The sequence below is a fragment of the Myotis lucifugus genome, unplaced genomic scaffold (genome assembly GCF_000147115.1).
Source record: "Myotis lucifugus unplaced genomic scaffold, Myoluc2.0 scaffold_282, whole genome shotgun sequence".
In the NCBI taxonomy this organism is placed as follows: domain Eukaryota; kingdom Metazoa; phylum Chordata; class Mammalia; order Chiroptera; family Vespertilionidae; genus Myotis; species Myotis lucifugus.
This window is the reverse complement of record NW_005871330.1, coordinates 717,318-743,501: the sequence shown is the minus strand read 5'-3', so window position 1 is coordinate 743,501 and position 26,184 is coordinate 717,318. Positions and strand designations below refer to the sequence as shown.

The window sequence follows — 26,184 nt, the reverse complement described above, 5'->3', positions numbered from 1 at the left end:
GGTTCATTCATTTTCTTTCCAATTTTTAGCACTGGATATAGTTCCAAAATGACTTCAGAATGTCTTATGAGCAAAACACTGAAGCCATTAATACATTTTGTTACATCAACAGAACACTAAACAACGAGACTGAGGAGTTAGGGGTGGGGTAGCAGAGCACAAACATGAAGCTAAGTCTCCTCTTTCTATATGGATAAAATAAATCAGACTAAAAGTGGAAAAGGTTTTTCCTTCCTGTAATTCATAATTCTGTCTGTAACTCGACCACTCCCTTTCAACATCATTTTGTCGGGATAGACATAAATCGTGCCAAAAGCCTGGCTGTCCGGAGCTGTTTCAATGACTCCTTCCACGTTGATGTGGTGCACACCAAAAGGATCCTCAGAGTAGCCACCATCGTGGGTGTGACCGGCGAAGAAACACACCACACACTCATGAGACCAAATGACTGCGAGGGCGTCTCTGTAATTCCAGGCCAGGCACACAGAGTCAGAGGCCTCTGGGTAAATGGGAAGATGACCTGTTAGTTAAAGAGAAGAGTTGTGAGCCAATTAGGATATACCACTTTCACCAAAATAAATGGCTAAAAACGAGTACTCAGGAAAACAATGTGCATTGCTCCTTCATTATGGGCTGAGACCAGCGAGAATTCACATACATGAAGAATGAGGTAATCTATAGCCAGGAGTCTGGAGCATAAAGGAGGGTGAGATAGTTCACATACAAGGGCAAAGGCCACAGCAGAGACAGAAGCCCTGCGAGTCCCAGGATGTACACACGTCAAGGGAGACCGAGGCAACCCGCACAGGGCAGTCCACAAAGGCAGTAGAATCAGGCCAGTGCTGTGCTGGAGTCCAGCCTCTGACTTCCGAAAGTATAGACATGTTACATACACACACAGAGGTACTCTTAGATAAAAGAGAGCTTAGGGATGGACCAGTGAATAATATGTCATTTTTCTAAACACTCAATGTCTTATAAAGAACTGATTTATGCCCCTTTAAACACCTCCAGGAGAACAAGGTAGCCATAGCCATTTTAGAGATGAGAAAACTAGGCGAAAGTGGGGAATATTCATACTAGGTCCCACAGGAGATATGTGAAAGTAGATGCCAAGACGTAAATGAGGCCACATCCTACATCAGGCCACATTTCACTCTGAAGGACAGATACAATAAACAGCTCATTGGTCTTTGCTTCTTCCCACTAATTCTGTTACTGTTTATTTTTATTCTGCTTAATATCTACTAGTTTTGTATAAAAAAGGGGGGCCAATAGTGCACACCTGTCCGCACACATACACTCAGCCAATCGTTAAGATGTGACAAGGGCTAAGGGTCCAAAGAGGCCATGTGACTTTCCAGATCTAGATGCCACACTGGACGCACCTATCAAATCCCTGTAGTGCTGGACACAATTAGTTGCTCCCTTTTTCTGGAAACACCTGGCTCCCAGGACAGTACCAATCCTCCCAGTTTCCCTCCAACCTCAAGGCTACTGATTCTCACACTCCTTTGCCAGCTCCTCATTTCCCCAGTATCTTATTAGGAGTGCCCGAATGTGTGGTTTGTGGGCTTCACTTCTGTCTACACCTAAAGACTTTGTGATCTCTTAGCAAGGTCCATAGTTTTAAATATCATCCGTATTCTTTCAACTTCCACATTTATACACCTAGCTCAAACCTCTATTTGGAATTTCAGATTCATTATACTCAACATCTCTGCTCATGTGTAACAGGCACCTGAAAGTTAATCTTTTCAACCTTGAACTCCTGAGCTCTCCACCCAAAGCCCCCTCCTGCTGCAGTGTTCCATATTCCAGCTAACAGCAATTCTGTCTTCCAACTTCATGGCCAAAACTCTAGAATTAGGCAAAATGACATGTGAGTAGCCAAAAGGGAAGTGTAAAAGCAAACAAAAAGGAAATTTCGATTAGTCATTTTAAACTTTGCTAAAGAAAACCCAAGGCACTGAGTTAAAGGTTTGTTCATCCAGTTTCTAAGTTTACAGGAAAACAGCAGAAATTTTAGAGACTGATAATATAGATAAGTGCACTGACATAAAAACAATGAGAAGACAGGATAGTGTGGGAAAGGGGCTGGGATACAAAACATGGACTCTCTAGCCTCAATTCTGTCAGGAGCTGAGGGATTTTAGCTATGTTGTTTAATCTCTTTTGGTTCAGTTTCTTTATCTTTAAAATTAAAAGGTCTGACTATATGTTCTCTAGGTCCCTTTTAGCGCCAGTATTCTCTAAAGCAAGGGTGGGGAACGTCCAGCCCACAAAATCACTTGGTCTGGCCCTGTCAAGGCATTAGGAGTGAGTTAATTAAATGTTTGACCAAATATAGCAGGCTAATTTTTAAGCTGATAATTTTGTATGGCCCGGGAATGATGTTATAAATATCCAAATGGCCCTTGGCAGAACAAAGGTTCCCCATGCCTCTAAAGTCACAAGTACAACTTAACAGCAAAGAAGAGACAAGTCAAGAAGTCTCAGTTTTTGAGACCACTCATTGTAAAGCCAAAATAGTGTCACATCATGCCAATAACCCCTGAGGGTCCCTTACATTTTTCAAGCCTTGAATGATATTTGATGGTAGCAGAAACACCCTTAACTCCATCTACATGTTTTCACTACATCAATGAAATGTAATAAGTAAAAACTATATTGATAGAAACCTCATTTTATATCAATTACCTGAGCAGCCTATCATTTTCTTCATAATCTCATTTGATGCAATATTGAGAAAACTGCAGTTTGTAGGTTCGACATATGCCCAATCAAAGCTCACAGATGTAAGAGCCAGATGGCATTCTGTCCTTGTGACCCTTAGTCCATGTTCTTATCCATTATGCCACATCAATTTGATCCCTAAAACAAGGGATATAATCTCAGCCCCCCAACCAAGTATACCAGCCACAATGCAAATCCCAAGTCAGTTCTATGTATATACATACATGTGCACACAGCCAATGCATGTACTGTAAGCACCTCCAGATTCCTAAATCTCTGATGACAGCATGTCTGTCAAAATCGATTCTAAATGAAAACAATATTCACGTAAGTGCTCACTGCCAGTTGTATCTCTAACACTTGTCCCTGTTACATCGGCTTTGCTTTCATCCAGGCAGCAGGGCCAGAGGTGTGGTAGGGGACCTAGACTGAATTTTTCATTTATATATTACTATGTAAATCGATCCCATTTGGAGAAATTCTACTATGAAACCTAAAAGGCCAATTCACAGGCTCTAGTATTTGGCAAGATGTTTTTGTTACTTTACAATTCAATTCTTCCCTAACTTGACCTTAAATGTTAATCTCATACTTAGATTGTTTTTCAATTTAAACTAAGCATTCATTTTACTGAAAGAGGATATCACATGTTATTAGTATGCTTTAAAATCTAATTTCCCATTCTCTAAAATGCTAATATACACAAATCATTTAAATACTTACTCACGATCACCACCTTTTCTTGGTTTGTGTCAGAGAACGTAAGGACTTCATTCAACCAGTTCAGTTGTTCTTGGCTGAATCCTCCATTAAACTGGACAAACTGAGGCTCAGAAAGTCCTAAAATAAATTCTGTAAGTTAGATCCACCAAATACAATTTTCTCATCATTAGGGCATTTTAACTTAGCTAATATGGGTAACTTATACTTCTCTTTAGGAACATTTGGCAGCAATCGACTTACAACAGGAAACCACAAGAATTTAGAATACACAACTAAATCACACTGTACCAGTATCCTGCTCCTAGTCTTGACACTCCTCTGCTTATTTCACTAGCTTCCTGTTACACTGAAAATAAATTAGACTCTTAACTGTCCACAGGGCTCCTGCAAAATCATCCTGCACACTGGCCCTTCCCTGCGTTCAAGAATGCCAGTCTTAACTATGCTTAGTGCCTCTGCATTTGTTTATCCCTCTGTCACAAATACTCTATCCAAGGTTGACTCCCTCCTGTCATTTAGATTTCAGCTTAAATGTTTTCTCCTTGGAAAGGCTCTCTTTGACCACCTAAACTAAAACAGTCCTCTCAGTCATACTTCATTTTCTTGGTAGCATATATCATTGTGGAAATAATCTTGTTACGATTTCATTTATTATTTGTCCTACTTTTCTTGTTCCTTCCACTCTACCCATTAAAAAAGTGATATTGTCAATACTGCTTACAGTCCTAAATAGCTAAGCTCTAGAAAAAGTGCTCAGCCCAGAACAATCATTCAGATATTTAAATAAATCTTCAACCAAAACAGCAACCAATCCATGTGCCATGAGGCTTGTGAGAAATCCTGACCCTGAACAACAGTGACAATATACTTTTACCTTAGTCATCCATCTTCCTGCCGAATAAAAGGTAGCTGAAGAATTTAAAGACAATGTATTAGACTCTCAGCTCAAAGGAATAATTCACCTTGAGGACTATTCAATTCCATATTTGGATTGTGCTCCTTCAGCATCTTCAGACACTGCTGGTATTTTGGAGAGGACTGGTCCACGCCCAAGACACTCAAGTCATAAGAATCGAGTAAAATGAACCGGAATTTAGGGAATGGAACAAAATGGTAAGCATAAAAACTCCCCGTAGGCACAGTTTCAGGATGGTGTTCAATCTGGTCTTCTAGAAACTTTGTGTTCAGTTTAGAGTTTGTTAAATAGTCTCTGCTGAAGTTATAGAATTCATGATTTCCCCACGTGTGATGAACTGGGACTTTAAGCCTTTGGAACACGTTCATAACAAGTTCTAGTGACTTTTCTGATGCTTTATACTGCGCATTGTAGCCATCAATGATATCTCCAAGCTGAAGGACACAACAGGGTGGACTGCTTTCTCTATTCCAGTGTTCAATAGCACCCTGCAAGTGAAGAAGACTGTGTCTGTAGTATCTTCTTCTGGTTCTTTGGTAGTTATAGCCATCTTCTAAGTTAGCATATTGAATATCTGCTATAACTCCAAAGGAGAAGAGATGTTCTGAACTCTCACTTACAGCTCCAGGACTGGGCTTGTCATCCATAACCTCTGAACAGATTTCTAAATAAAGTATAAAAGATAACTCAGTTATAAACATCTTAATCTTCTAAATGGTAAAGTGGGTATTAAACTTAATAGTTGACTCACTAGGTAGCTTGGTATAGACTCTATAGAGTAAAGTGCCTGGGCTTTAGAGCAGCCGTGGGCAAACTAGCCCGTTTGAAATGAATAAAACTAAAAAAAAAAAAAAAAAGACCGTACCCTTTTATGTAATGATGTTTACTTTGAATTTATATTAGTTCACACAAACACTCCATCCATGCTTTTGTTCCGGCCCTCTGGTCCAGTTTAAGAACCCATTGTGGCCCTCGAGTCAAAAAGTTTGCCCGCCCCTGCTTTAGAGTCTTAGATCCAAATTACCAAGACCTTGAAATGCTTCAGTTTTCTTATCTGTAAAATAGAGAATAACCTGTATTCTTTAGAAGGGTATTAATTTACAAGAGTATTATTTTATTAATGAATAGGCATTCTAATTCTAGCCAAGTCAAAATCAAATCTGGAATAATCTGTAATTTTTACGAAATATACACTAATTTTAAACAGGCACCTTCTTCTAATAATTCTATAAAAATTTCAGGATTTTTTGAAAGTCATACATTATACTCATTCATTGTACTTTATATATTAAATTCCTGCTGTGGGTTATTTTGTGTCTTTGTTGGTGGGTAAGTTTCTCATATTTTTTATCTGGGATAAAAGGGTAAAGATATGAGAATAATAATTTTAAACAAAAAAATCTGGCACAAAAACTATGTATGACATTGATGTGACTATTTTCACTTAAAATTTTTTTAAAGAAATATATTTTTATTGATTTCAGAGAGGAAGGGTGACAGAGAGATAGAAACAGCAATGATAAGAGAGTCATTGATTGGCTGTCTCCTGCACGCTCCACACTATCGAGCCAGCAACCCGGGCATGTGCCCTGACCGGGAATCAAACCATGATCTCCTGGTTCATAGGTTGACGCTCAACTACTGAGCCATACCAGCGGGACTATTTTCACTTATGAGAGTAGGGGGTCTTGGTTCTTCAATAGTTGGATATTAATTTCAAACCGCTTTTTAAAAGCTGAATATGAACTCCCCTTCCTTACAACAAAACGGATATGTGAAATTCTAATTGTCAGTGTTCCTATCAGAGGTGGAGGTGACAACCCCACAACTGGCAGTAAAGGCCAGACTTCAATTTGACTAATTTGAGAATTAGGGGCTTCTTTTCATTCTATAACTATTTGACCCACCCAATTATGAGCTTCAGCTACTTTCCTTTCTTCCCTAATCTGGTTGGGTATAATTATTCCAAAAACAGGTAAAATAGCACCAGAAAAAGGGATGGAGACCCTAAAACATGGCCTGTGTTCTTACACTGGGTTTTTTCATTTGCTCATTTTTCCTGCAGTCCCCATTTGAAAACCCCACCAGATAGCAAGTCAGTCTATAAGTGTGAGGGTGGGCAGATGAGATAATCTGATTGGAAGGCAAAGAACTCAGATACAATTATAATAAATACAAAACTCACCTAAGTTAGTTGAAAAGCTCTAGTTCTAATAGATTTCAAATATTTACGATTCCAAGTACAGCTTAATAGAAGAATCAAATCAAAAGATAATTTAGCAAAAGTATCAGTGGAACATTATTACCAAAGCTTAAGGGAAAACTGTTTCTGGGAGTGCTTTTGTCCCTTGTCAAATGCGCTTATTTTTAACTTTAAACTTAGAGCCTTTAAGGCAATAATAAGTTCTTGTGTAACTCTTAGAGGACATTTAGCCCCTATTAATTTCATCTTCTCTCCAGTAGATAGCTGTTATTTCTGCCTGCCTAGCATCCATTTCCTGTTCTTGTAACAGAACCGCAATAACTCTTTTACCTAATTCCTCAATCTTACTTCATGTGGTTTGAGAGGCACAGACACCTGACCCAGGGTTGGCCTATAAAAGCCATTCCCCACTTGTCAGGGGTAGGCATATAACCTAAGCTGGGCCAAGGGTCAGCCCTGGGACTTTTGTTGGAACTACGAGCAAAATTATTAGAACTACTTCTACTAAGCTGATAACTAAGACTGGAACTGCTGGGGGAAAATTAACTAAGAAATCTGACTGGCAGAAAGAAGTAGGTAGAGTCCTGGGACTATTAGTTGAATACCTGGGTCTACCTGTCCCTGCCAGAACTAATATTGGTCATTCATTTAGTTATATCAGCCAAGAAATTCTCCTTTGAGCTTAAAGTCAAAGTGAATTGGCTTTACTTTTCTATCATGTGATTCCAATCAGACACATCTTCCTGGAACACAGTCCAAGTTAGGGATAAAGTAAGATTAGCCAACTTTTTAAAGTGAAGCAACATGGAAGGACCAGCAAGGACCATACACTTCCAAAGAGCAATGTGTTCTGGAGTAGAAAAGAGATCAAAATACTGAATGCATATAGCTTTAAAAAATAAGGTTATGGCCCTAGCTGGTTTGGCTCAGTGGATAGAGCGTTGGCCTGTGGACTGAAGGGCTCTGGGTTCAATGCCAGTCAAGGGCACATGCCTGGGTTTCGGGCTTGATCCTCAGTAGGGGGCGTGCAGGAGGCAGCTAATCAATGATTCGCTCTCATCATTGATGTTTCTCTCTCTCTCTCTCTCCCTCTCTCTGAAATCAATAAAAATATATTTTAAAAAAATAAGGTTATGATATCAGTACAAAATTGAAAGACTCAGAAAGGTGAAGAATAAGAGGTTAGGCAAAGATAATCCCAGAAAAATCAAATATAAGAAAACAGAGGTTACTCCTTTGATGTTGCATTAGGTAGAACTCAGGCCAGAAATGATTAAAGAGGGAGACACAAATAAGGTTACAAGGTGCAAGCTCAATGAAGATGTACTATTGGATACATGGATATTATGACAACTTTGATTTTTAAAAAACGTTTTAGGAGAGTCAGTAAGACTTGGAAACATTAATAAAACTTAAAATCTCTCTTAGTTGAAGATAGATCAAGGAGAAAAAATTTTTATAAGGCTATTGAAGACCTAAATGATAGAACCAAAAGGTGGATCTCATCGCCATGTATTGCATGTGAAAGAATACACCTTCTTTGCAAATGCACATGTAACACTGAAGAAAAATGATTTGTTGACATATAAAGAAAACTCCCTCAAATTAAAAAATAATAATAAAAATAAGAATAAGGTTATGGCCCTGGCAGAATGGCTCAGCTGGTTGGGCACCAAAAAGGTTGTAGGTTCGATCTCAGATCACGGCACATACTGCATAGATATTTCTCCCTCTCTCTCTAAAACCAAGAAATATGCCCTGGCCGGTTTTGGCCAGTGGTTGGAGCACTGGCCCATGGACCAAAGGGTCGCGGGTTCAATTCCCAGTCAAGTGCAAGTACCTTGGTGCAGGTTCCCCAGTCCTGGTGGGGGCAGGTTCGGGAGGCAACAATTGATGTATCTCTCTCACAAAAATGTCTGTCTGGCTCTAACTTTGTCTCTCTCCCTCCCCCCCACTTCCCTCCTCCCTCCCACTTTCTCTAGAAATTAATGGAAAAAATATCCCAGGGTGAGGATTAAAAATAATAATAAAATCAATAAATATATCCTCAGACGAGGATAAAAAATAACAAGGTTATGGATAGGATAGATGCAATTTTATCACATAAATTATTTAAAAAGACAGAAACTTAAATTCCCATGCTGTGATCTCTTAAGGGAAAGATATGAGGCAAGAGGAAAGGACACAAGCACTTTCAAGGAATGACAATTAGGATCACAAGTGAGTAAGGCAGGGAAAAAAGCACCCATGGGCAGGAAACCGACTCTCCTGATTAGTTCAGAGTCTTAGATCATGACTCAGGGAGCTTAGAAAGAGCAGTCCCCGTAGACAGAGGACAAAACTCAGACACCTCCAGGGTCGAGATTTAGAATTAATAAGATTCATCAATTAATTAATTCCAGGGACTTTTTCAAAATATCCCCCTGCTTCACCAAACACAAAAAACATGGGTGAGGAGAGGATGATAATTGTAGAAGCTAGCAATGGGTACATGAGGTTTATTCTCTCTACTTTATGTGTTTTTAAATGTCTGCAATACAAAGTTTTAAATAGCATTCAAAAGTTTAGAGCAGCGGTTCTCAACCTGTGGGTCGCGACCCCTCTGGGGGCCCAACGACCCTTTCACAGGGGTTGCCTAAGACCATCGGAAAACACATATATAATTACACATTGTTTTTGTGATTAATCACTATGCTTTAATTATGTTCAATTTGTACCAATGAAAATACATCCTGCACATCAGATATTTACATGACGATTCATAACAGTAGCAACATTACAGTTATGAAGTAGCAACGAAAATAATTTTATGGTTGGGGGTCACCACAACATGAGGAACTATATTAAAGGGTCGCAGCATGAGGAAGGTTGAGAATCACTGGTTTAGAGAAAATAAAGTCTGGAAGAATTAGAATAACCAAGGAAATAATTTGCTTTTGAAAAGAAAGGAAAATACCAAGTTTGTGACTGAGTGTGGGTGAGCCAAGTTGTGATTGCACAGTCCATGGGGCAGGCGGCTGTGGAAAGAGGAAGGGGAGGGGGAGGGTGGCCTTGAAATGTAACTGTGCTAAATATTGCAGTCATGGCAAAACTGAGGCAGAAATGTTTGTGGCTGGACACCCGGGGTGGATGTGTGAACCGGAGATGAGAATCAAGTTCCAGTGCCGGGAAGGTTTTCTGAAAGTCAGGCCTAGCGGTCCCAGTCAAAACAGTGTCCGCTCTTCCAAGAAAAGTATTGAAATGGAAAGAAATAAAAAAAAAAAAACCACCTCATTTGGGGATCTTGGTGGTTTGATGATAAGTGATAGGTTTACACTAGATAATGTTTTAGGTAGCTTTTAACACTAAAGTTCCATAGGTCCAGGAAATCAGGGGCAGAGGTGTTACTAGCAATTCATCCGAAGGACAGCTATACAGCACCTACTTTGAGTCAAGAACTGTTTCAGAAACTAATATTTTACTTAACATTATAAATTTAATATGAAGAGGCTGTATAAAAATGCTCTGGTAAACAAAGGCAAAGCGATGAAAAGAATCACCCTGGTAAACACAACTTAAGTGACCAGCTAGAAACACCACCGAACTCCATTTCAATGTACATGATGTGTGTGTGATCAATTAGTCTACAACTGAAAAGGATGGACAGCAACCTCATAGGCTCATTGCCTGAATAAGCAAAGTGCTTTTGTGGCTTTCTGTCAATTTGAGGGAAAATTTCTCCTTGGGGAAACCAATACACAGACATATGAGGGTAAAAAAATATTACTACCCACAGGCAACTCCAAGACAGAAAATTTAATTCGATTAAAAAGGGCCCTAACCGGTTTGGCTCAGTGGATAGAGCATCGGCCTGCGGATTGAAGGGTCCCAGGTTCGATTCCGGTCAAGGGCATGTGCCTTGGTTGCGGGCACATCCCCAGTTAGGGGTGTGCAGGAGGCAGCTGATCGATGCTTCTCTCTCATCGATGTTTCTAACTCTCTATCCCTCTCCCTTCCTCTGTAAACATCAATAAAATATATATATTTTTAAAAAGGATTTGAAGTGCTGAGCAAACACACTGACTTTGAGCAGAAATTCATGGAAATTCCCGTTCAACTTTGGAATAAAAAAACACATGGGTGATGCCAGACTACAACCAACGGAGCACACGTGGCCCAGGAAAGCCTGCTCAGCGCCCCGCGCACCGGGCACCGGGAAAGCCACGCAGGAGTGGGGTCTGCAGCGAAGGAGGAAGATGAGAGGGCGACTTCTCCCTTTTTCTGCGTTTTGCGAATCCACCAGGAAAGCCGGGAGGGGAGGGGTTCCGATCACAGACACGGAGACCCCTCGCAGGGCAAACGAATGCGAGTCCAGCTTTCGGAAGGAACGACTATGGGGCCGTGGCCCTTCCGCCCCAGACGAGACACGCGCCCAAACCTTCAGCCGCGGATCGGAAGGGGCAGGGGGGTCGCCGAGGGCTTTCTGAAGAAACTGGGCCGGAGGAGAAAAGTTAGGGACCCGGGTGTGACGCAGCACAGCTCCCTCGCCCTGCGCCGCTGTGTGTGATCAGGCTCCATGAGAGCCGGGGGCGCCGGTCATCAGTCCTCCCTGACTCGCCCTCGCTGCTGACCACAGACATCAATCATCCATATTAGCAACAGTTACTTCCAGCGCCAGGGGTCGGCGTGGAGGTGCAAAGGGGTCAGCAGCCAACTGGCGGCCTCCACACAGGGCAGGGCAGGAGGCGGGCGACAAGGTGGGGTGAGGACTGCGGGGGCTCGCGGGGCTGCGGACCCCGTTTTCCTGTCCCCGAGACCAAGGGGGGGGGGCTGCCCGGGGAGCGAGGGGCCCGCAGCGCTCAGGCCCGCCCGGCCCAGGCCCCGCCGCGAAGCCGGGACCCCCTAGGCGGCCGCTCCGGAGGGTCCCGCTGTCCAGCCCGGGGCGACCCGCCTCCGACCGCGAGGAGCCACCTACCGCGCGCCAGCTCCCAGCGAAGGGCGGCCGGACTCTCCGCTCAGTGACTCACCGCGTCACTAACGAGCCGAGCGGGACGGGAAGAGCAGCTCCTCCGACTTCCGGAGGAAGTCAAAGTGGAACCGGAAGTCGAGGGGCGGGTCGAAGGAGGCGCGACCTCCAAAGCTCATGGCGGGGTTGTTACAGGGATCCGGCCGGTTCATGCGGCTTCCGGGTGGTCAGCTTAGGCTCCTCTCGCCTCGAGGTTTCGGGGTGTGGGGCCCGGCACCGGGGACCGTGGGCGTCTTCCTGAGGCCACTCTGCGCGCAGCCGGAGAAGGGATGGCGGGCCTGGGGGCTCCCCCGCGCCTGTCCGGGGTGCCGGCGCCTCAGCTCCGCGATGCCGCCGCCGCCGGGGGCGCCAGGACCCGAGCCGAAGGGCCGCCGAGACCCCTCCCGCCCCTCGAAACCCGGGGTGAGTGCACACCCGGAGCACCTCCTTCCCTCGCCGCGGCCGTCGGGCCCTCCCACCTGGTCGTCACCTCGGAAAGCACCCGGCCGCGCCTGAAATCGTCTGCGGCCCAGCCGCTCACCTGGGTCAACATTTTAGGTTTCCTTAGCGTCCTCCACCCGAAACTTTCCATTGTTGAGGGGTCAGGGCGTTTTGAGAATCTCGACATTCGGGTCCCCTTTCGGAGGGTCGGTGTGCACGTTGAAATGGAGCAAAATAGGGATCGTTGTTGCCTGCTGGATAGGTCCCCCCTCTTTTTTTTTTGAGAGGGGGGATTCTTTCAGGTTCTTCTGACCCAAAAAGAACTTACAAGCCACTTCCTCTAGGTGGTGGGTGAGGGTAGGTAGGGTTTCTCGGATCTGGGGGATGTTAGTGAGTTAGGCCTGCGCAGCCCCGCATCTGGGGACTCGCAGAGAACCAGGAAATGAGGTTGCGATGCGTTTGCAGGAACTCCACTCGCAGCCTCTTCCACTTTGCAAGCCAGGTTCACCTCCCAAACTTCACTTGGTTTATTGATATTCACAATAGCAGCACCAGCAGGTAATGAACTGGTTTTCAGGTCAGCAGTGGGGATCAGAGGCACACTGCTTGTCTTTTTTTTTTTTCCAAATGAAGAGAAATGGGCTGAGCGGACTTGCCCTTGAGAACGTGCCTTTGTGGTTGCGTTTAGGAGCCCAGATACAGCTGCATCCGCAGACACTTTCAGTACGTCCTCATCCCAAGTAGCATGAAACGTTCGGCACATTGAACAATATCAGGGCCTCCATTTTCATATTTAAAACTACGGTAATATGTTCAGTATGGTTAAGTGTCTGCATCTTACTAGTGGTTTTGGTTTTGAAATCTCTGCCCCAGTAGCCCGTTTCCTGGAAGTCCTTAGCTGTCACGTTTGCCATTGGAGGAGCTTTATTGGCTGGAATGAAGCTCTTCAAGAAAGAGAAGACGGACAGTGAGTACATGTCATTTGGTCAGCTCTGCATAACGTCTTTCCTGCCTCTGGACTAGCATCTCTTTGTTTTTAGACTTTTAATTTTGAAATAATTTTAGGTTTACAGAAGAGGTGTAAATATGGCATAGAGCAGCGGTTCTCAACCTGTGGGTCGTGACCCCTTTGGGGGTGCAACAACCCTTTCACAGGGGTCGCCTAAGACCATCGGAAAACACATATATAATTACATATTGTTTTTGTGATTAATCACTGTGCTTTAATTATGTTCAATTTGTAACAATGAAAATACATCCTGCATATCAGAGATTTACATGACGATTCATAACAGTAGCAAAATTACAGTTATGAAGTAGCAACAAAAATAATTTTATGGTTGGGGGTCACCACAACATGAGGAACTGTATTAAAGGGTCGCGGCCTTAGGAAGGTTGAGAACCACTGGCATAGAGAGTTCTCATATACCCATTACCTAGCTTCCCCTAATGTTGACGTGTCATGAAAACTAAGAAATTAGAATTGGTACACTAGTCCTCACTAAACCACTCACTCACTTTATTTGGATTTCACTTGTTTTTCCGTTGCCTTTTACCTGTTCCAGGATCCAATCCAGCATAGCACTGTGCAACAATATGAAATGACTTCTTTTTGGACAGATTTGAATGTGGGTTAGTGCAACGTCCAGAGGCTACAAAGATGACTAAGGTGCATTCCAGCCTTTGCGATACCTGTGAAGTAAAGATTTTACTAGATGAGGTTCTGTCAGGCCAGAGGGAAGTTCAGGGTGCTCTGAGGGCCAAAGGAAAGCTCAACCCCTACCATAAACCACTGGGTATCAGCAGACAGAAGAAGGCCAGAGACTGACCATGGAAGACAGAGAGAGGGAGAACCTGTGGCGGGAAGCTAGGAACCGCTGTGGACAGACACTTGAAGTGTTTAGAAATTGTTTACAGGAAGTTTATATTTTAGCGAATATTCTAGGACTTCTTCAGATTTGCTTTAGAGTTTTCAGTAAATCTTTACAGTGTCACTTAAATCTGTTTTGATTTTTTTAGTGTCTCTTTTGATGCCATTATACACAGGATGGTGTTTAAATCTGGGAGTGAGAATTCATAGGCTTTAGAACCTGAGCAATATAAGATTCATGAAGATATTTAGACCTTTCTTTTGTATAACTGGTAGTACTTTATTGATATAATTTTCATATTCTAATAAGCAGTTAAGTTCCTTTAGTATCACAGTGAAATAAAACTGAAAAGCTAGGAAAGTGTTGGTAAAGACATTTAAGGAAAATGCAAGCTTCATTTGACTTTAGTTTGGAATGTCACCTGCAATTAATAACATTTTTATTAAAAATGTATTATGATACATACAATATTAAAAGTGTTCCTAAATCATTTGAAAATATTTGCTTGACATGATGCCTCAGCATCTCTAAATACTTTATTGTATATTTCTACAAATAAGGACATTCTCCAATATAATCACAATACGGTGTTCAAAATCAGAAAATCGACACTGATATGCTTTACTGTTGAGTGTTCAGACCTCTTTAAAGTGGTGCAGCCTGATGCCCTTTATGGCAAAAGTTGTCTGGTTTAGAACCACACCTCATGCCTAGTTGCTTTTTTAGTCTCCTTCAATCTGTAAGTTTTTCAGTTTCTACTTGACTTTCAGGACCTGATATCAGCTATTTCTCTAAAAACCCTGTTTCCTTTTTGTGGAGGAGGATATTTAGAAGTCAGGATACGAGTTTGTTGTTATTGGTATATGAGTTCAATGTGTCTTCTCCCAGGTCCTCTCAGTAGACAGAGCTAGGAAAGAGATATACAGTGTATATATATTTTTTAATCTATATTTCTGTATATAGAGAAACCATAAGTTCATATTGTACCTCCAGTTTCTTTCCAGTACTGCAAGTTTCATTCTAGTTTTCTTTCTATTGTTCTAACTCCTTGTCCATTTGTAACTCTCTTATCTCTAATATATTTACTTATTTGATCAGCCCCCAGTAAGTAAGTAAGCTCCCATCACCGCTGTCCCCTCCCCTCAGCACACAGCTGCCCTCGGCACACTCAGGCTCAGACTTCCCAATGCCAGGCCACCACCTTGCCCCCTTGGGCTCAGGCATTCTGTATAGCTATGCCCTCTCTCTCACCCGCATCATGGCACACCTGTTGGCTTAGGATTGAATTGTTCCAGAAGAAATATTTTTACCACTTTCGTTTCTTATTGTCTTTAGTACATATTGATTTAATTTGATTTTGTTTTATTTTATTTTATGCTTATTTTCCTTAAGAGGTTTTTTTAAGGTTCTTGAAAACTGACACTATTTCTTATACAATTTGTGCCCACACAGCCATTAGTATAGTATGAATCATATATCAGGTATTGAGTAACTGTGGTTATATTGACAATTTTGTGTGTGTGTGTGTGTGTGTGTATTTGTGTCTGTTTAAGAGCTGGAGAAGGAACGGCAGCGAAGCATTGGAAAGCCTCTACTTGGGGGACCATTTTCCCTCGTAACTCATACCGGAGAGCGCAAAACTGATAAGGACTATTTGGGTCAGTGGGTATTGATTTATTTTGGTTTCACTCATTGCCCTGATGTTTGTCCAGAAGAACTAGAAAAAATGATTCAAGTCGTGGATGAAATAGGTAAGGAAGCCATTACTTACTATGAAAAGTATGTTTACTTAATGTCCTTAATGTTACTATTCTTTTCACATTCTAGTATTACTGTTAGATGGAGGTTTGTAATTATTTGGTTTGTGTGAACATAAAATCTTAGTGTTAGGCTTGTCTATTGCTTGGATTCCCATGACCTATAAATTCTCCACCAAAAGAAGCTTGTTATGATGCTAAATATTAGTTTGCTTAAAAATGTCAATGTGACCCTACCCGGTTTGGCTCAGTGGATAGAGCGTCAGCCCACCGACTGAAGCATCCTGGGTTCAATTCCCAGTCAAGGGCATGTACCTCAAACCCCAGTCCTGGTGCAGGCACGTTGTGGGAGGTAACCAATCGACATGGATGTTCCTCTGTCTCTCCCCTTCCCTTCCACTCTCTCTAAAAATCAATGGAAAAATATCCTCAGGTGAGGATTTTAAAAAAAATGTCAGTGTGATCTGGGTCTCTCTTAACTCTGCTTTGTGTCCCTTTATTGTGGCTTCCATTATTGAGTCCACTGTTGCCTTTCCCAGATGACTGTTGGTTAGACTGAAATCTGTGGGTGGTCAATGACGTGCAGGCAGGGGCATTTATTAGTACCAATAAGAAGACAGGCTACATCCTTCTTAAAATGAATTATCCCAGGCTATTCGGTTCTTATGAATAGTTTGCCCTGCCTTTGGGGCCTGGTGCGGGGAATAACCTACAGTATTGGGTTGGATTAGGGGACAAGATACCTTGGTGCAGGTATTTGGTAGGTTATCTGATTCCACCACAGACAGTATACCAATCTGTTTCTCCTCAAGGCCATTCCATCCCCTTCCTGGTCATGTAAGACCAGTGTCAGATGTGCCTTTGTTTCCCTAAGCCTTGCAGTAGCTACTACACTCCACTGTAATTGCTGGTTTTCTTTGTCGTTTCCCTTACAGTGTGAATACTGACTAACGAACTTTCTTTCAGATGATATTCCAACTCTGCCAGATTTAACTCCACTTTTCATCACTATTGACCCAGAGAGGGACACAAAAGAAGCCATTGCAAATTATGTGAAAGGTATGTCCCATTACTAATACTTAGTATCTGTTTAGCTCTACAGTTTTTGAAATATCAACTCATTTGTACCTTAAAATGGCCTGTGAAATAGGGAGGACAAATGTTATCTCCAATTTTACAGTCAAATAAAAAGATGAGGCTCAGAGTTGTGACTGTGGCTAGTAAGTAAATAAGACACAGGCTTCTTTATTGCTGGGCACATATTTATATTGCAGGGTCCTTTTATTTTGTCAGGGTGGGAGAACTGAACTCAGCCTTCGTGTATCAGCAAAGTCAATAGAGCCTTGAATTGAGAGTAAGGGGCCTTGTTTCTAATTCCGCCTGTGCATCTCATTCTCTCCTTTGTAAAATTAATGTGCATACGTTCTGGGAGTATGTGCATTGAGAGATTAAAAATAAATCTTATATAAACACATTTTGAACTCAGGACATAGTTTATAAACCCAAAATATTGATTATGACAGAAACATAACTACTAGTGGAAGGATTTCAATTCAAACATCTCAACATGCAGGTCAAAACCTATTAGAAGGTACTTTTAAAGACTGTAAATTATGGTAGAATTAAAGGTGAATACTTAGGTCTTACGAGCTTAGGTGAGTTGCTTAATTTCTCTAGATTTGAGTTTTTTCAGCTGAAAAGTGTGTTGAGAGTAAAGATCTAATCAAGCAGGTTTTGTTCTTATACTAGTGTGCAGAAGGTGGGTGCTTAAAAATCAGGAATTTAAATTGTAGTTATGGTGAAATTGATTTAAATTACTGGACAGAACAACTAGTGAATAGTTTTATATTTGTTTTTATTATGACACAGTCTAATGCACATGTCCTCTAAACCTTTGAGGTTATTTTTTAAAATGTGTTTTGTGAAGGACCTTACTATATATTTTATTATTTAACAGACTGATTGAGAGATAATTAACAAAGTGTATATATTTAAGTGTGCAGTTTGTTACCTTTTGACATATGTGTGCTTGGGAAACCATCACCACAAAAAGAGTAAACATATCCATGCCCCCCAGCAGCTTCCTTGTGCCCTTGCTAATCCCTCCCTCCTGCCCCTCCACTTCACCCACCCCTGGCTTCGGCAACCAGATCTGCTCGCTGTCTATGTAGATCAGTTTGCATTTCTACAAGTCAATGTAAATAGAATTATAGAATATGTACTCTCTTTTTGAATGGTTTCTTTTAGCTTAATTATTTTGAGATTCATCCTTGTAGAATGTATCAATAGTTCATTCATTTTTATTTCTGAATAGTATTCAGTTGATGGACACTGGAGTTATTTCCAGTTTTTGACTATTACAAATAAAACTGCTAAGAGCATGGATATGCACCTCGTTGTGGTTTTAATATGCGTTTCCCTAATGTTGAGCATCTTTTCATGCTGTTGTTTGCCATCTGTATGTCTTCTTCAGTAAAAAGTGTCTCTTTATATCTTTTGAGGCTTTTGTTTTATTTATTCACTTTTATTTATATTCCTGATATAAGTCTCTTATCAAGTGTATGATTTGCAGATATTTTCTCCCATGGCTTGTCATTTCAGTCATGTTTTTTGAAGAGCAATTTTCCATTTTGATGAGATCCAGCTTATAAACTTGTTCTTGTATAGGTAATGCTTTTGGCTTTATATGTAAGAAATCTTTGCATAATCCAGGGTTACAAAGGTTTATGTTTTTAGTGTGTAAAAGTACAATTAATGTTCATAGTTTGCAAGTTTGTCAGAAACTTGGGCAATAGGGTATTTTCTAAAGCCAGAAAAAGCAGGTATACTAGTAGTAACCAAACTATAAATACCCCAAATGAATAGATATCTGAGTTGCTGCACCTAACTAGACTACCAAAACCTTGTGGTGATATTCTTCATCAATCACTGTCAGTCACTTGGCAGTGATTGATGAAGTAATCATTAGTAATTGCATTTGGGGGGATTTTAAAATATTTCAATTAGTAGCTAGAAAATTATTGAAATTTCAACAATTTAAAAAGGTCTGGATGTGCAACTAATTCAGGCTTCTTTTACCTCTCTCTTCATTTACTAATTGAGCAGAAAAGAAAGACAAGCCATCTTGCTTTTTCAGTACCTGAACAATTTTTCAGTTTAGAATGAATTAGTCCAAGGAATGAAAATAGGCTTTCTCTCCCTTCAGAAGAAGGTACTGTGGTTAAATGTTGGACTATCACTTTAATAGTCTGATGAATCCAGGTGTTTTAAGTGACTTTCACCGGCTTACTTACATAAATTCCAAAAACCTAACAGCAGATCCGTAGTATGAGATTATTTGCTGGAAAATGAGATACAGATATTTTGACCTGCTGTGAACTAATAATGAGACAAATTTTTATCTCATGATATGATATAAAGATAAAAACTATAGTGCGTAATTCATGACAATATCTTTGAACTTCAGCATATCTCATTATTTAAAAACAACTAAATAAGAAATGTGACAAATAATTAGAATATATTCCCTCCTTACTAGATAGTCATGAAAGGATATGACTGATAGATTATTAAGAACCAACTTTCAGTTTCATTGATCTTCTGTATTAATACCCTGTTTTCAATTCCATTGATTTCTGCTCTCATTTTTCTTTTCTGCTTACATGGGGTTTAATTTGCTCTTTTTTTCCTAGTTTCCTAAGGAGGAAACTTACCAACTTTAGATCTTTCTTCTTTTCTAATGTATGCATTCAGTACTATAAATTTCTCTCTTAAGCACTGCTTTTTCTTCATCCCACAAATTTGGGTAAGTTGCATTTTCATTTTCATTTTTCAAAATATTTTTTACTCTCTTGAAATTTCCTTTTTGACCCATGTTATTTAGAAGTGTGTTTATCTCCACATACTTTGGGATTTTCCAGCTATCTTCTGTTACTGATTTCTAGTTTAATTCCAATGTGACTTGTATACAACAGGAAAAATTTTATTTGTTCTCTATGTGAAATTTTTTTCTTTTGAAACATGAGGAAATGTTTAGGGACTCACAGGAAGAAAGTAGCAATAGGGCTTCTTTATAACTAGTACTGCTTTTTCATGTAGGGATAGGTTGTTTTGTGCGCTTCTCATTTTTTGCTGTCTTTCTCATTTTTTATTTAGAATTTTCTCCCAAACTGGTTGGTTTGACTGGCACAAAAGAGGAGATTGATCAAGTAGCCAGAGCTTACCGAGTGTATTACAGCCCTGGCCCCAGGGACGAAGATGAGGACTACATAGTAAGTACTTGCTCAGGTTTCTACCCACAGGCCAACTCTCAGGGCTCAGATGTTCATATAGATTTAAGTGACAACTGGCATCAGAGAGGAAAGAAAACCTGAGATTTTTGCAAATTCCTTAGGAATTAGGGATAAAGAGAAGCCAGCATTTTGGAGCAAAGCTATTTTACTTGTTAAAAGCATTGTATTGTTTCTGTGTCCCCTGTGAAGAGGTCAAAGCTATTTTACTTGTTAAAAGCATTGTATTGTTTCTGTGTCCCCTGCTTCTTTTGAGAAACAGTGTCTGGCCATGAGGAACTGTATTTTGGGGTTGAATGAATAAGAATTTAGAAAGGCAAGAGAAAATAGGAAAGGCACAGATAGGTAGACTTTCTATAAGGTGTATTTTCTTTCTTTTTTTTTTCTTTGTTAATCCCCACCCAAGGACACTTTTTGTGTTGTTTATCCTCACCCCAGGATATTTTTCCATTGATTTTTAGGAACAGTGGAGAGAGAGGGAAAGAGAGAGAAATATCAATGTGAGAGAAACACATCGATTGGTTGCCTCCTGCACAAGCCCTGACCAGGGCCCAGGCCGGGGAGGAGCCTGCAACCAAGGTATGTGCCCTTGACTGGAATTGGTCCCAACCTCCTTCTGTTTGCAGGCTCTCCACTGAGCCAAACTATTTAGGGCAGGTGTATTTTCATATCTCTATATGACTTCCATCATTAGGTGTTTAATTATGTTCTTTTTAATGATTCCATTAAGGTGTTCTGCTGTAGCTCATACATTCAAGAGCTATCTACTTTCATTAGCACTGCCCCAGGAGCCCTAGGCTAATGCCCAAGTTCCTGAGTTCCGTTTCTCACCAGTGGTTTCACAGTGAAGCACCAACAAAGGGCATGCATACTGCTCTGTTCGGTTTTCTCAACAGGACATTCTTTCCCATCACATTAAGAACTGACATTGCCTGGCCGGCGTGGCTCAGTGGTTGAGCATTGACTTACGAACCAGGAGGTCAGGGTTTGATTCCCAGTCAGGGCACATACCCAGGTTGCGGCCTCGATCCCCATTGTGGGGCATGCAGGAAGCAGCCAATCAATGATTCTCTCATCATTGATGTTTCTCTCTCTCCCTCTCCCTTCGTCTCTGAAATCAATAGAAATATGTATTTTTTTTTTAAAAAAAGTTGACATTGTATTTTAGTATCATTTCCATTTTTTTCTTTAGTTGTCATACTCTGGTTTCTGTATTAATTTGGATGGACAAAGTGATTAACCAGAAGAGCCTTTTTACCAGCAAAGCTGTTTTATAGAAAGAAAGCTGGCCAGGACCTGAGTCATTGATCTGCTGGCTATGCCATGGCTCATTTCCAAGAGCAGTGTGCAGAGGGGGCATCTCACTGTGGTGCTCTATCTGCGGCCCTATGGTTTCTCTGTCACCTTGAACCTGGGCACACTGTAGCCTACAGGCTCAATTTGGCTTCTGGTCCCTTTGCTTCAGTCTTATTTTCCATAATCTTATTTTCCAATTCTGATACCTCCTAGATTTAGGGAAACTTGGGTTCATGAGAAAAAAAGACAAAAATTAGCGTATTTCTTGCCCTGACCGGTTTGGCTCAGTGGATAGAGCGTCGGCCTGTGGACTGAAAGGTCCCAGGTTCGATTCCGGTCAAGGGCATGTACCTTGGTTGCGGGCACATCCCCAGTAGGGGGTGTGCAGGAGGCAGCTGGTCAATGTTTCTCTCTCATCGATGTTTCTAACTCTCTATCCCTCTCCCTTCCTCTCTGTAAAAAATCAATAAAATATTTTTTTTAAAAATTAGCATATTTCCATAAGCCCTAAGTTTAAGGAAAGAGGAAATCCTACTGGGGTTTCCCCTTGTTGCACCAGCAGCATGAGAAGAATGAGAGAAGAGTACAGGGCAAGAGAGGAAGCCATGGCAAGAAATTCCAGCTTATTTACTCTTTCTGTAAAAGAGAGTTGAATTAACTGGTTTCGAGTTTGGGCACTGAGATTTGTACTGTGTACATAATCCAGAATGGGATGTTAATATTTTTTATCTTAATGTGGAGTCCATTGCTCTACGTTTGCCAAATCAACCAATAGGGGGAGACACTCTCCAGTTTCTTGGTTCATCATTAGTATGGCTTCTGCCCTGGAAGTCACAGATTTTCATCCACAAGATGGTGTGCGAAAACTGCTGTTACAATTTTAGGAACTGCAAGGAGGCAGGGAGTATCTTAAAGGTTGAGGTGTAATGGAATGAGGTTTTCTTAATCTCAAACAACAGCAACAAGGTACGACTCTGGCTTCCAGACGCCAGTGGAGCCCTCAGAATGGTCTGTGTGCTGGTGCCAGTCTTTCAGGGGTCCACTGAAAGCTAAATGTGCACAGCACTGCACGGTATGCATGCAATCTGACATGATTTTGTATGCATAGAAACTACTTTTGACAAAGAATATAAATGGCTTTCAAACCAAAAACAGATGTTCAGTGTCACTCAGTGAAAAACATGTGACTTGTGATGCCATTTTCACTTGTTAGGTCAGCAAAGATCAAAAGTTTGAAACATGTTGTCAAAGTCGAATTTGGGAAAAGAGCCCAGGAGCTGTTGGGATGAGGCACTTCCTGCGTGGTTGACGGGCACACCCTCTTCAGAGGGCAATTTGTCAGATGCTCTTTCGGTTAGAGGTTCTACTGTTTGGAACTTACCCTGTAGCTATAACCTACAGCATTGCTTATAAAAAGACTGAAAACCAGACAACCATTTCTTAAAGGCTTACGATATATGTGCTGATATAGAACAATGTCCAGTATGTCATTAAATGAGAAGAAAAGTACAGTATATTGTTACTTCTTTGTAAAAATAAATAGGTGACAGGTGGTAAAAGAAATAAATAGATAGAAACTCACACTAATAAATGCAGAGAATTTCTCTAGGACAGGAGTGGGAAACGTTTTTTCTGCCAAGGTCCATGTGGATATTAATAACATCGTTCCCAGGCCATACAAATTTATCAACTTAAAAATTAGCCTGCTGTATTTGGTCAGACATTTAATTAACTCACCCCTAATGCCTTGGCAGGGCCAGACCAAGTGATTTCATGGGCCTTTTGCGGCCCACGGGCTGGACGTTCCCCACCTCTGCTCTAGGAGAACACAGGAACTGGCAGCAGGGGTTCCCTCTAAGGAGAACTGAGGACTCAGAGGGTCTGGAAGAGGAGGAGGAGGACTTTCGTTGAATAAGTTTGTTCTTTTTTATGAGCATTGGTTACCTTTTCAAAAATTAAAAGGTGTGTGCGTGTATATCCAGTAGAGATAGTGCCAACATGATGATATAAAACGATTGTGGACTTTGAAATTGGACAGATCTAGGTTCTAAGCTTCGGTCTGGTATTTACCAATTTGATAATTTACCCTCTCAGCCTATTTTATTGTTTGTAGAGGTGTCTGATAGCTATCTCCTGGGTTAAGGTGACACTTGAAAGAGCTTGTGCCCTGGCCAGGTGGCTCGGTTTATTGTTCTCTACTAGGAACTACTAGAACTTTAGAGTATCCCACACTAAAAACAGGTGGCAATTTGCTCTGCCCTTAACCAAATGTGCATTGAGACTTGACCACTGACCAGTTTGACATACATGGATAGTACAATATTTTTATTATGTATTAGGAAGTAATTTATATTAAGAATACTCATAAAGTAAGTTCAGTGCACTGACATTCTATTTTTAAATAGAGAACAGAGAAAAGGAAGAAATAGGGAGGAAGAGGGGGTAAGCTTCAGGATAAGGTTTGAAGATGAGCTGGAGACCTAGTTCTGACCAATATTTCAAATATGTGGAGAAGCACAGAGCCCCTGCCCTGCTCCTGCAGTAAATGATGCAAGACATGAAGTCACAGCTGCTTGAGCCTGCGGTGTACATTCTTTCCGTATCTGAGTGGGCAGGTGGCTCTTTCCATTTGCTGTGTCTTTATGAATGTGTGTTTATAAAAAAGTAATTACCTCACACATATACCATATGTTCAGATATATTTGAGGGCTGTCTCCAGTTTGGTATGTGTGATCACATTCCTGTCTTTTAATCTTGCCAAGTAGCAATCAAGCCTGCAGTAAATTCCAAGGACTCTAAATTCTAAGTCTTCTGCTCATTTAAAATGGGGTTTTGTGGAATCATGTAACTAAGAAAGACTGGTGACTAGTCTAAACTTAAGTTAGAGCTAGGAATACTTTAAGAACTTTGCCTGGAAAGGATAGTGCAGTGGTCGGCAAACTATGGCTCGCGAGCCACATGTGGCTCTTTGGCCCCTTGAGTGTGGTTCTTCCACAAAATACCACATGCGGGCGATTGAAACTTCGTGGCCCATGCGCAGAAGTCGGTATTTTGTGGAAGAGCCACGCTCGAGGGGTCAAAGAGCCGCATGTGCCTCGCGAGCCGCAGTTTGCCAACCACTGGGATAGTGGATTTTAGGTGATCCCTCCGAGGTGTAGTGTTGTGGCTTCTCAGGAGTTTCCTGGTGCTTTGCTTCGGATGGGATTGCCCTGTGTAGTGTAAGAATTTCCTGCGGGAGAAAGACACCTGTTGTCATGTTTCCATTTGAATCACTGCTATCAGGACTAAATACTGTTTTAGAGTCTATAACTTTTATAGTTAGAAGTTGGTTTTCTGGTTTCTTCTCATGAAACATGGTAAGCAGAATTCAGGTCCTGATGAATTGACAGCCAGCCAGTTCTTCCTAAAGCAAAGGCATACACCCAAGAACTCATTGAAGAACATAATTTCTCCCCAACATTTTTAATTCCATGTGCTATGTCTTTGTAATATGGTCCAGGGGTCTGATGAAATATTTTACTCATAAATGTCAGCTCTTCCCAAGCGAGCATCGTCCACAAGCATTGACTGTGTTACGAAGGCCAGAGCCGCTGTTTCTTAGAAGTGGAAGTTTTAATAGAGATTGTGTGGATATGCTAAGGATTGAACCAAAGGAAATCCAAATTATAGCTGATGTTTCAAGCAATGGTCAGTGCAGAGTTCTAGACCACAAGCTATTCGAGATAATGTGTCACTATAATAGGCTTCGGACCATTCCGTAAATAATCGGTGCCACAGGTTATTTAAGCACAATGTGAAGTTCTGTTACCCTGCAGAACCTAAACAGTAAAATAAACCACTTATGTTGGTAATCTTGTCATCCCCATCCCCCTTTCTCTGCAGGTGGACCATACCATAATAATGTACTTGATTGGACCAGATGGTGAATTTCTAGATTATTTTGGCCAGAACAAGAAGAATGCAGAAATAGCTGGTTCCATCGCTGCACACATGCGGGAGCACAGGAGGAGGAGCTAGCCAAAGCCGCTGCCCCTGCACTGTTCTCTACTGAAGAGGAAGGAGCTCTGTCTCCCATAGGAGACCGCTGACATATATGTGCAACCTGCAGGATGGCCTTCAAACCATGAGGACATCTATGTATTGGACAGGGCATGCCACCCTTGGAATCAGCCAGCGTGGATTCTTAGAACTTACAGGTTACAACCAAAAGTCTTCCAAATAGCACCGCAAGACTGAGGACCAAGTTAATATGAAGCCAGTAGAGTGGACCTCGGAGAAGGACACAGCCGAGAAGGAGGCATAGTCCGTGTGTTTCCGGCCGGGCTAGGGCCTGCTCAGTGTTGCTGCCTCTCCTTTGTCTTGGACCCCTGCTCATGCAGGTTGTGGGGCTGGATTCCCAGGGAGAGTATAATGTCCGCAGTGCTGTTGCTTCCCCTTTGAATCTGGTGGCTGATGAATTAGGCTCGCTGCCATTCGAAGTTGATCTTTACACTTGAAAGCTTATGTGGAGTCGTCCTTGTTAAGAAATATCACTGTCAGTTCTGCATTGCATTCCCTTCAGCAGGTGCTGGTCTGACTAATGAAGAGAGAATCTATTGTTTGGGGAAAACCATTAGATTTGTTTCTTTTGGGAACTTTTATGTGAATTTTAGCCAAATGATGTGCTAGGTTTTCAATTACACAGCAAATGGAAACCGAGTTCTTTTCTGCCTGTACTGATTGCTCTGTGTGAAATAAATGTGTTTTCAGTTTTGCAGCTTGGACAAGCGTGACCTTCCTCATGGGTGAAGAGCCAGAGCATAGATGGCAGCACACAGCTCAGGACAGACTCCCACAGACTGGAGGGGACGGGTGGGTGGTGCTGTAGTGCAGGTTCCCAGACCCCGAGCAGATTCACTGAGTCGGGTGGGATGTAGAGGCTGCGTTCATAACACATCTGAAGTGCTTCAAATGCTGTGGCCTGGGAAC

General features: G+C 41.6%; 2 protein-coding genes across 5 annotated transcripts; one reads left to right on the top strand and one right to left on the bottom strand.

The window, feature by feature from the left end:
* ADPRM (ADP-ribose/CDP-alcohol diphosphatase, manganese dependent) lies at positions 1-11,701 on the bottom strand. Of its 4 annotated transcripts, XM_023763366.1 has the most exons (5): positions 11,533-11,625; positions 9,535-9,595; positions 4,422-5,039; positions 3,460-3,576; positions 151-520 (listed from the first exon to the last, which is right to left on the bottom strand). In XM_023763366.1, exons 3-5 carry the CDS (start codon positions 5,020-5,022, stop codon positions 204-206), a joined length of 1,035 nt encoding a protein of 344 aa, XP_023619134.1. In that variant the 5' UTR covers positions 5,023-5,039; positions 9,535-9,595; positions 11,533-11,625; the 3' UTR covers positions 151-203. The 4 variants fall into 4 exon arrangements, with proteins under 4 accessions (XP_006099795.1, XP_023619134.1, XP_023619135.1 ...); XM_006099733.3 differs by lacking the exon at positions 9,535-9,595 and having other exon boundaries at positions 1-520; positions 11,533-11,629; XM_023763367.1 differs by lacking the exon at positions 9,535-9,595 and having other exon boundaries at positions 11,585-11,701.
* LOC102437924 (protein SCO1 homolog, mitochondrial) lies at positions 11,642-25,972 on the top strand. Its single transcript, XM_006099732.3, has 6 exons — positions 11,642-11,985; positions 12,880-12,970; positions 15,428-15,625; positions 16,598-16,690; positions 19,787-19,902; positions 25,099-25,972. The coding sequence occupies exons 1-6, from the start codon at positions 11,701-11,703 to the stop codon at positions 25,231-25,233; spliced, it is 918 nt and encodes a 305-aa protein (XP_006099794.1). The 5' UTR covers positions 11,642-11,700; the 3' UTR covers positions 25,234-25,972.
* Positions 25,973-26,184: the final 212 nt, after the last annotated feature.

What these genes read in the sequence shown, in the direction of transcription:
- ADPRM (XM_023763367.1), bottom strand. Translation starts at nt 5,022, where the DNA reads ATGGATGACAAGCCCAGTCCTGGAGCTGTAAGTGAGAGTTCAGAACAT. An exon ending in GGAATTGAATAGTCCTCAAG is followed by an intron (nt 3,577 to 4,421) that starts GTGAATTATTCC and finishes AATTTATTTTAG; the next exon opens with GACTTTCTGAGCCTCAGTTT. An exon ending in AGAAAAGGTGGTGATCGTGA is followed by an intron (nt 521 to 3,459) that starts GTAAGTATTTAA and finishes TTTAACTAACAG; the next exon opens with GTCATCTTCCCATTTACCCA.
- LOC102437924 (XM_006099732.3), top strand. Translation starts at nt 11,701, where the DNA reads ATGGCGGGGTTGTTACAGGGATCCGGCCGGTTCATGCGGCTTCCGGGT. An exon ending in CAAGAAAGAGAAGACGGACA is followed by an intron (nt 12,971 to 15,427) that starts GTGAGTACATGT and finishes TGTCTGTTTAAG; the next exon opens with AGCTGGAGAAGGAACGGCAG. An exon ending in ACGAAGATGAGGACTACATA is followed by an intron (nt 19,903 to 25,098) that starts GTAAGTACTTGC and finishes CTTTCTCTGCAG; the next exon opens with GTGGACCATACCATAATAAT.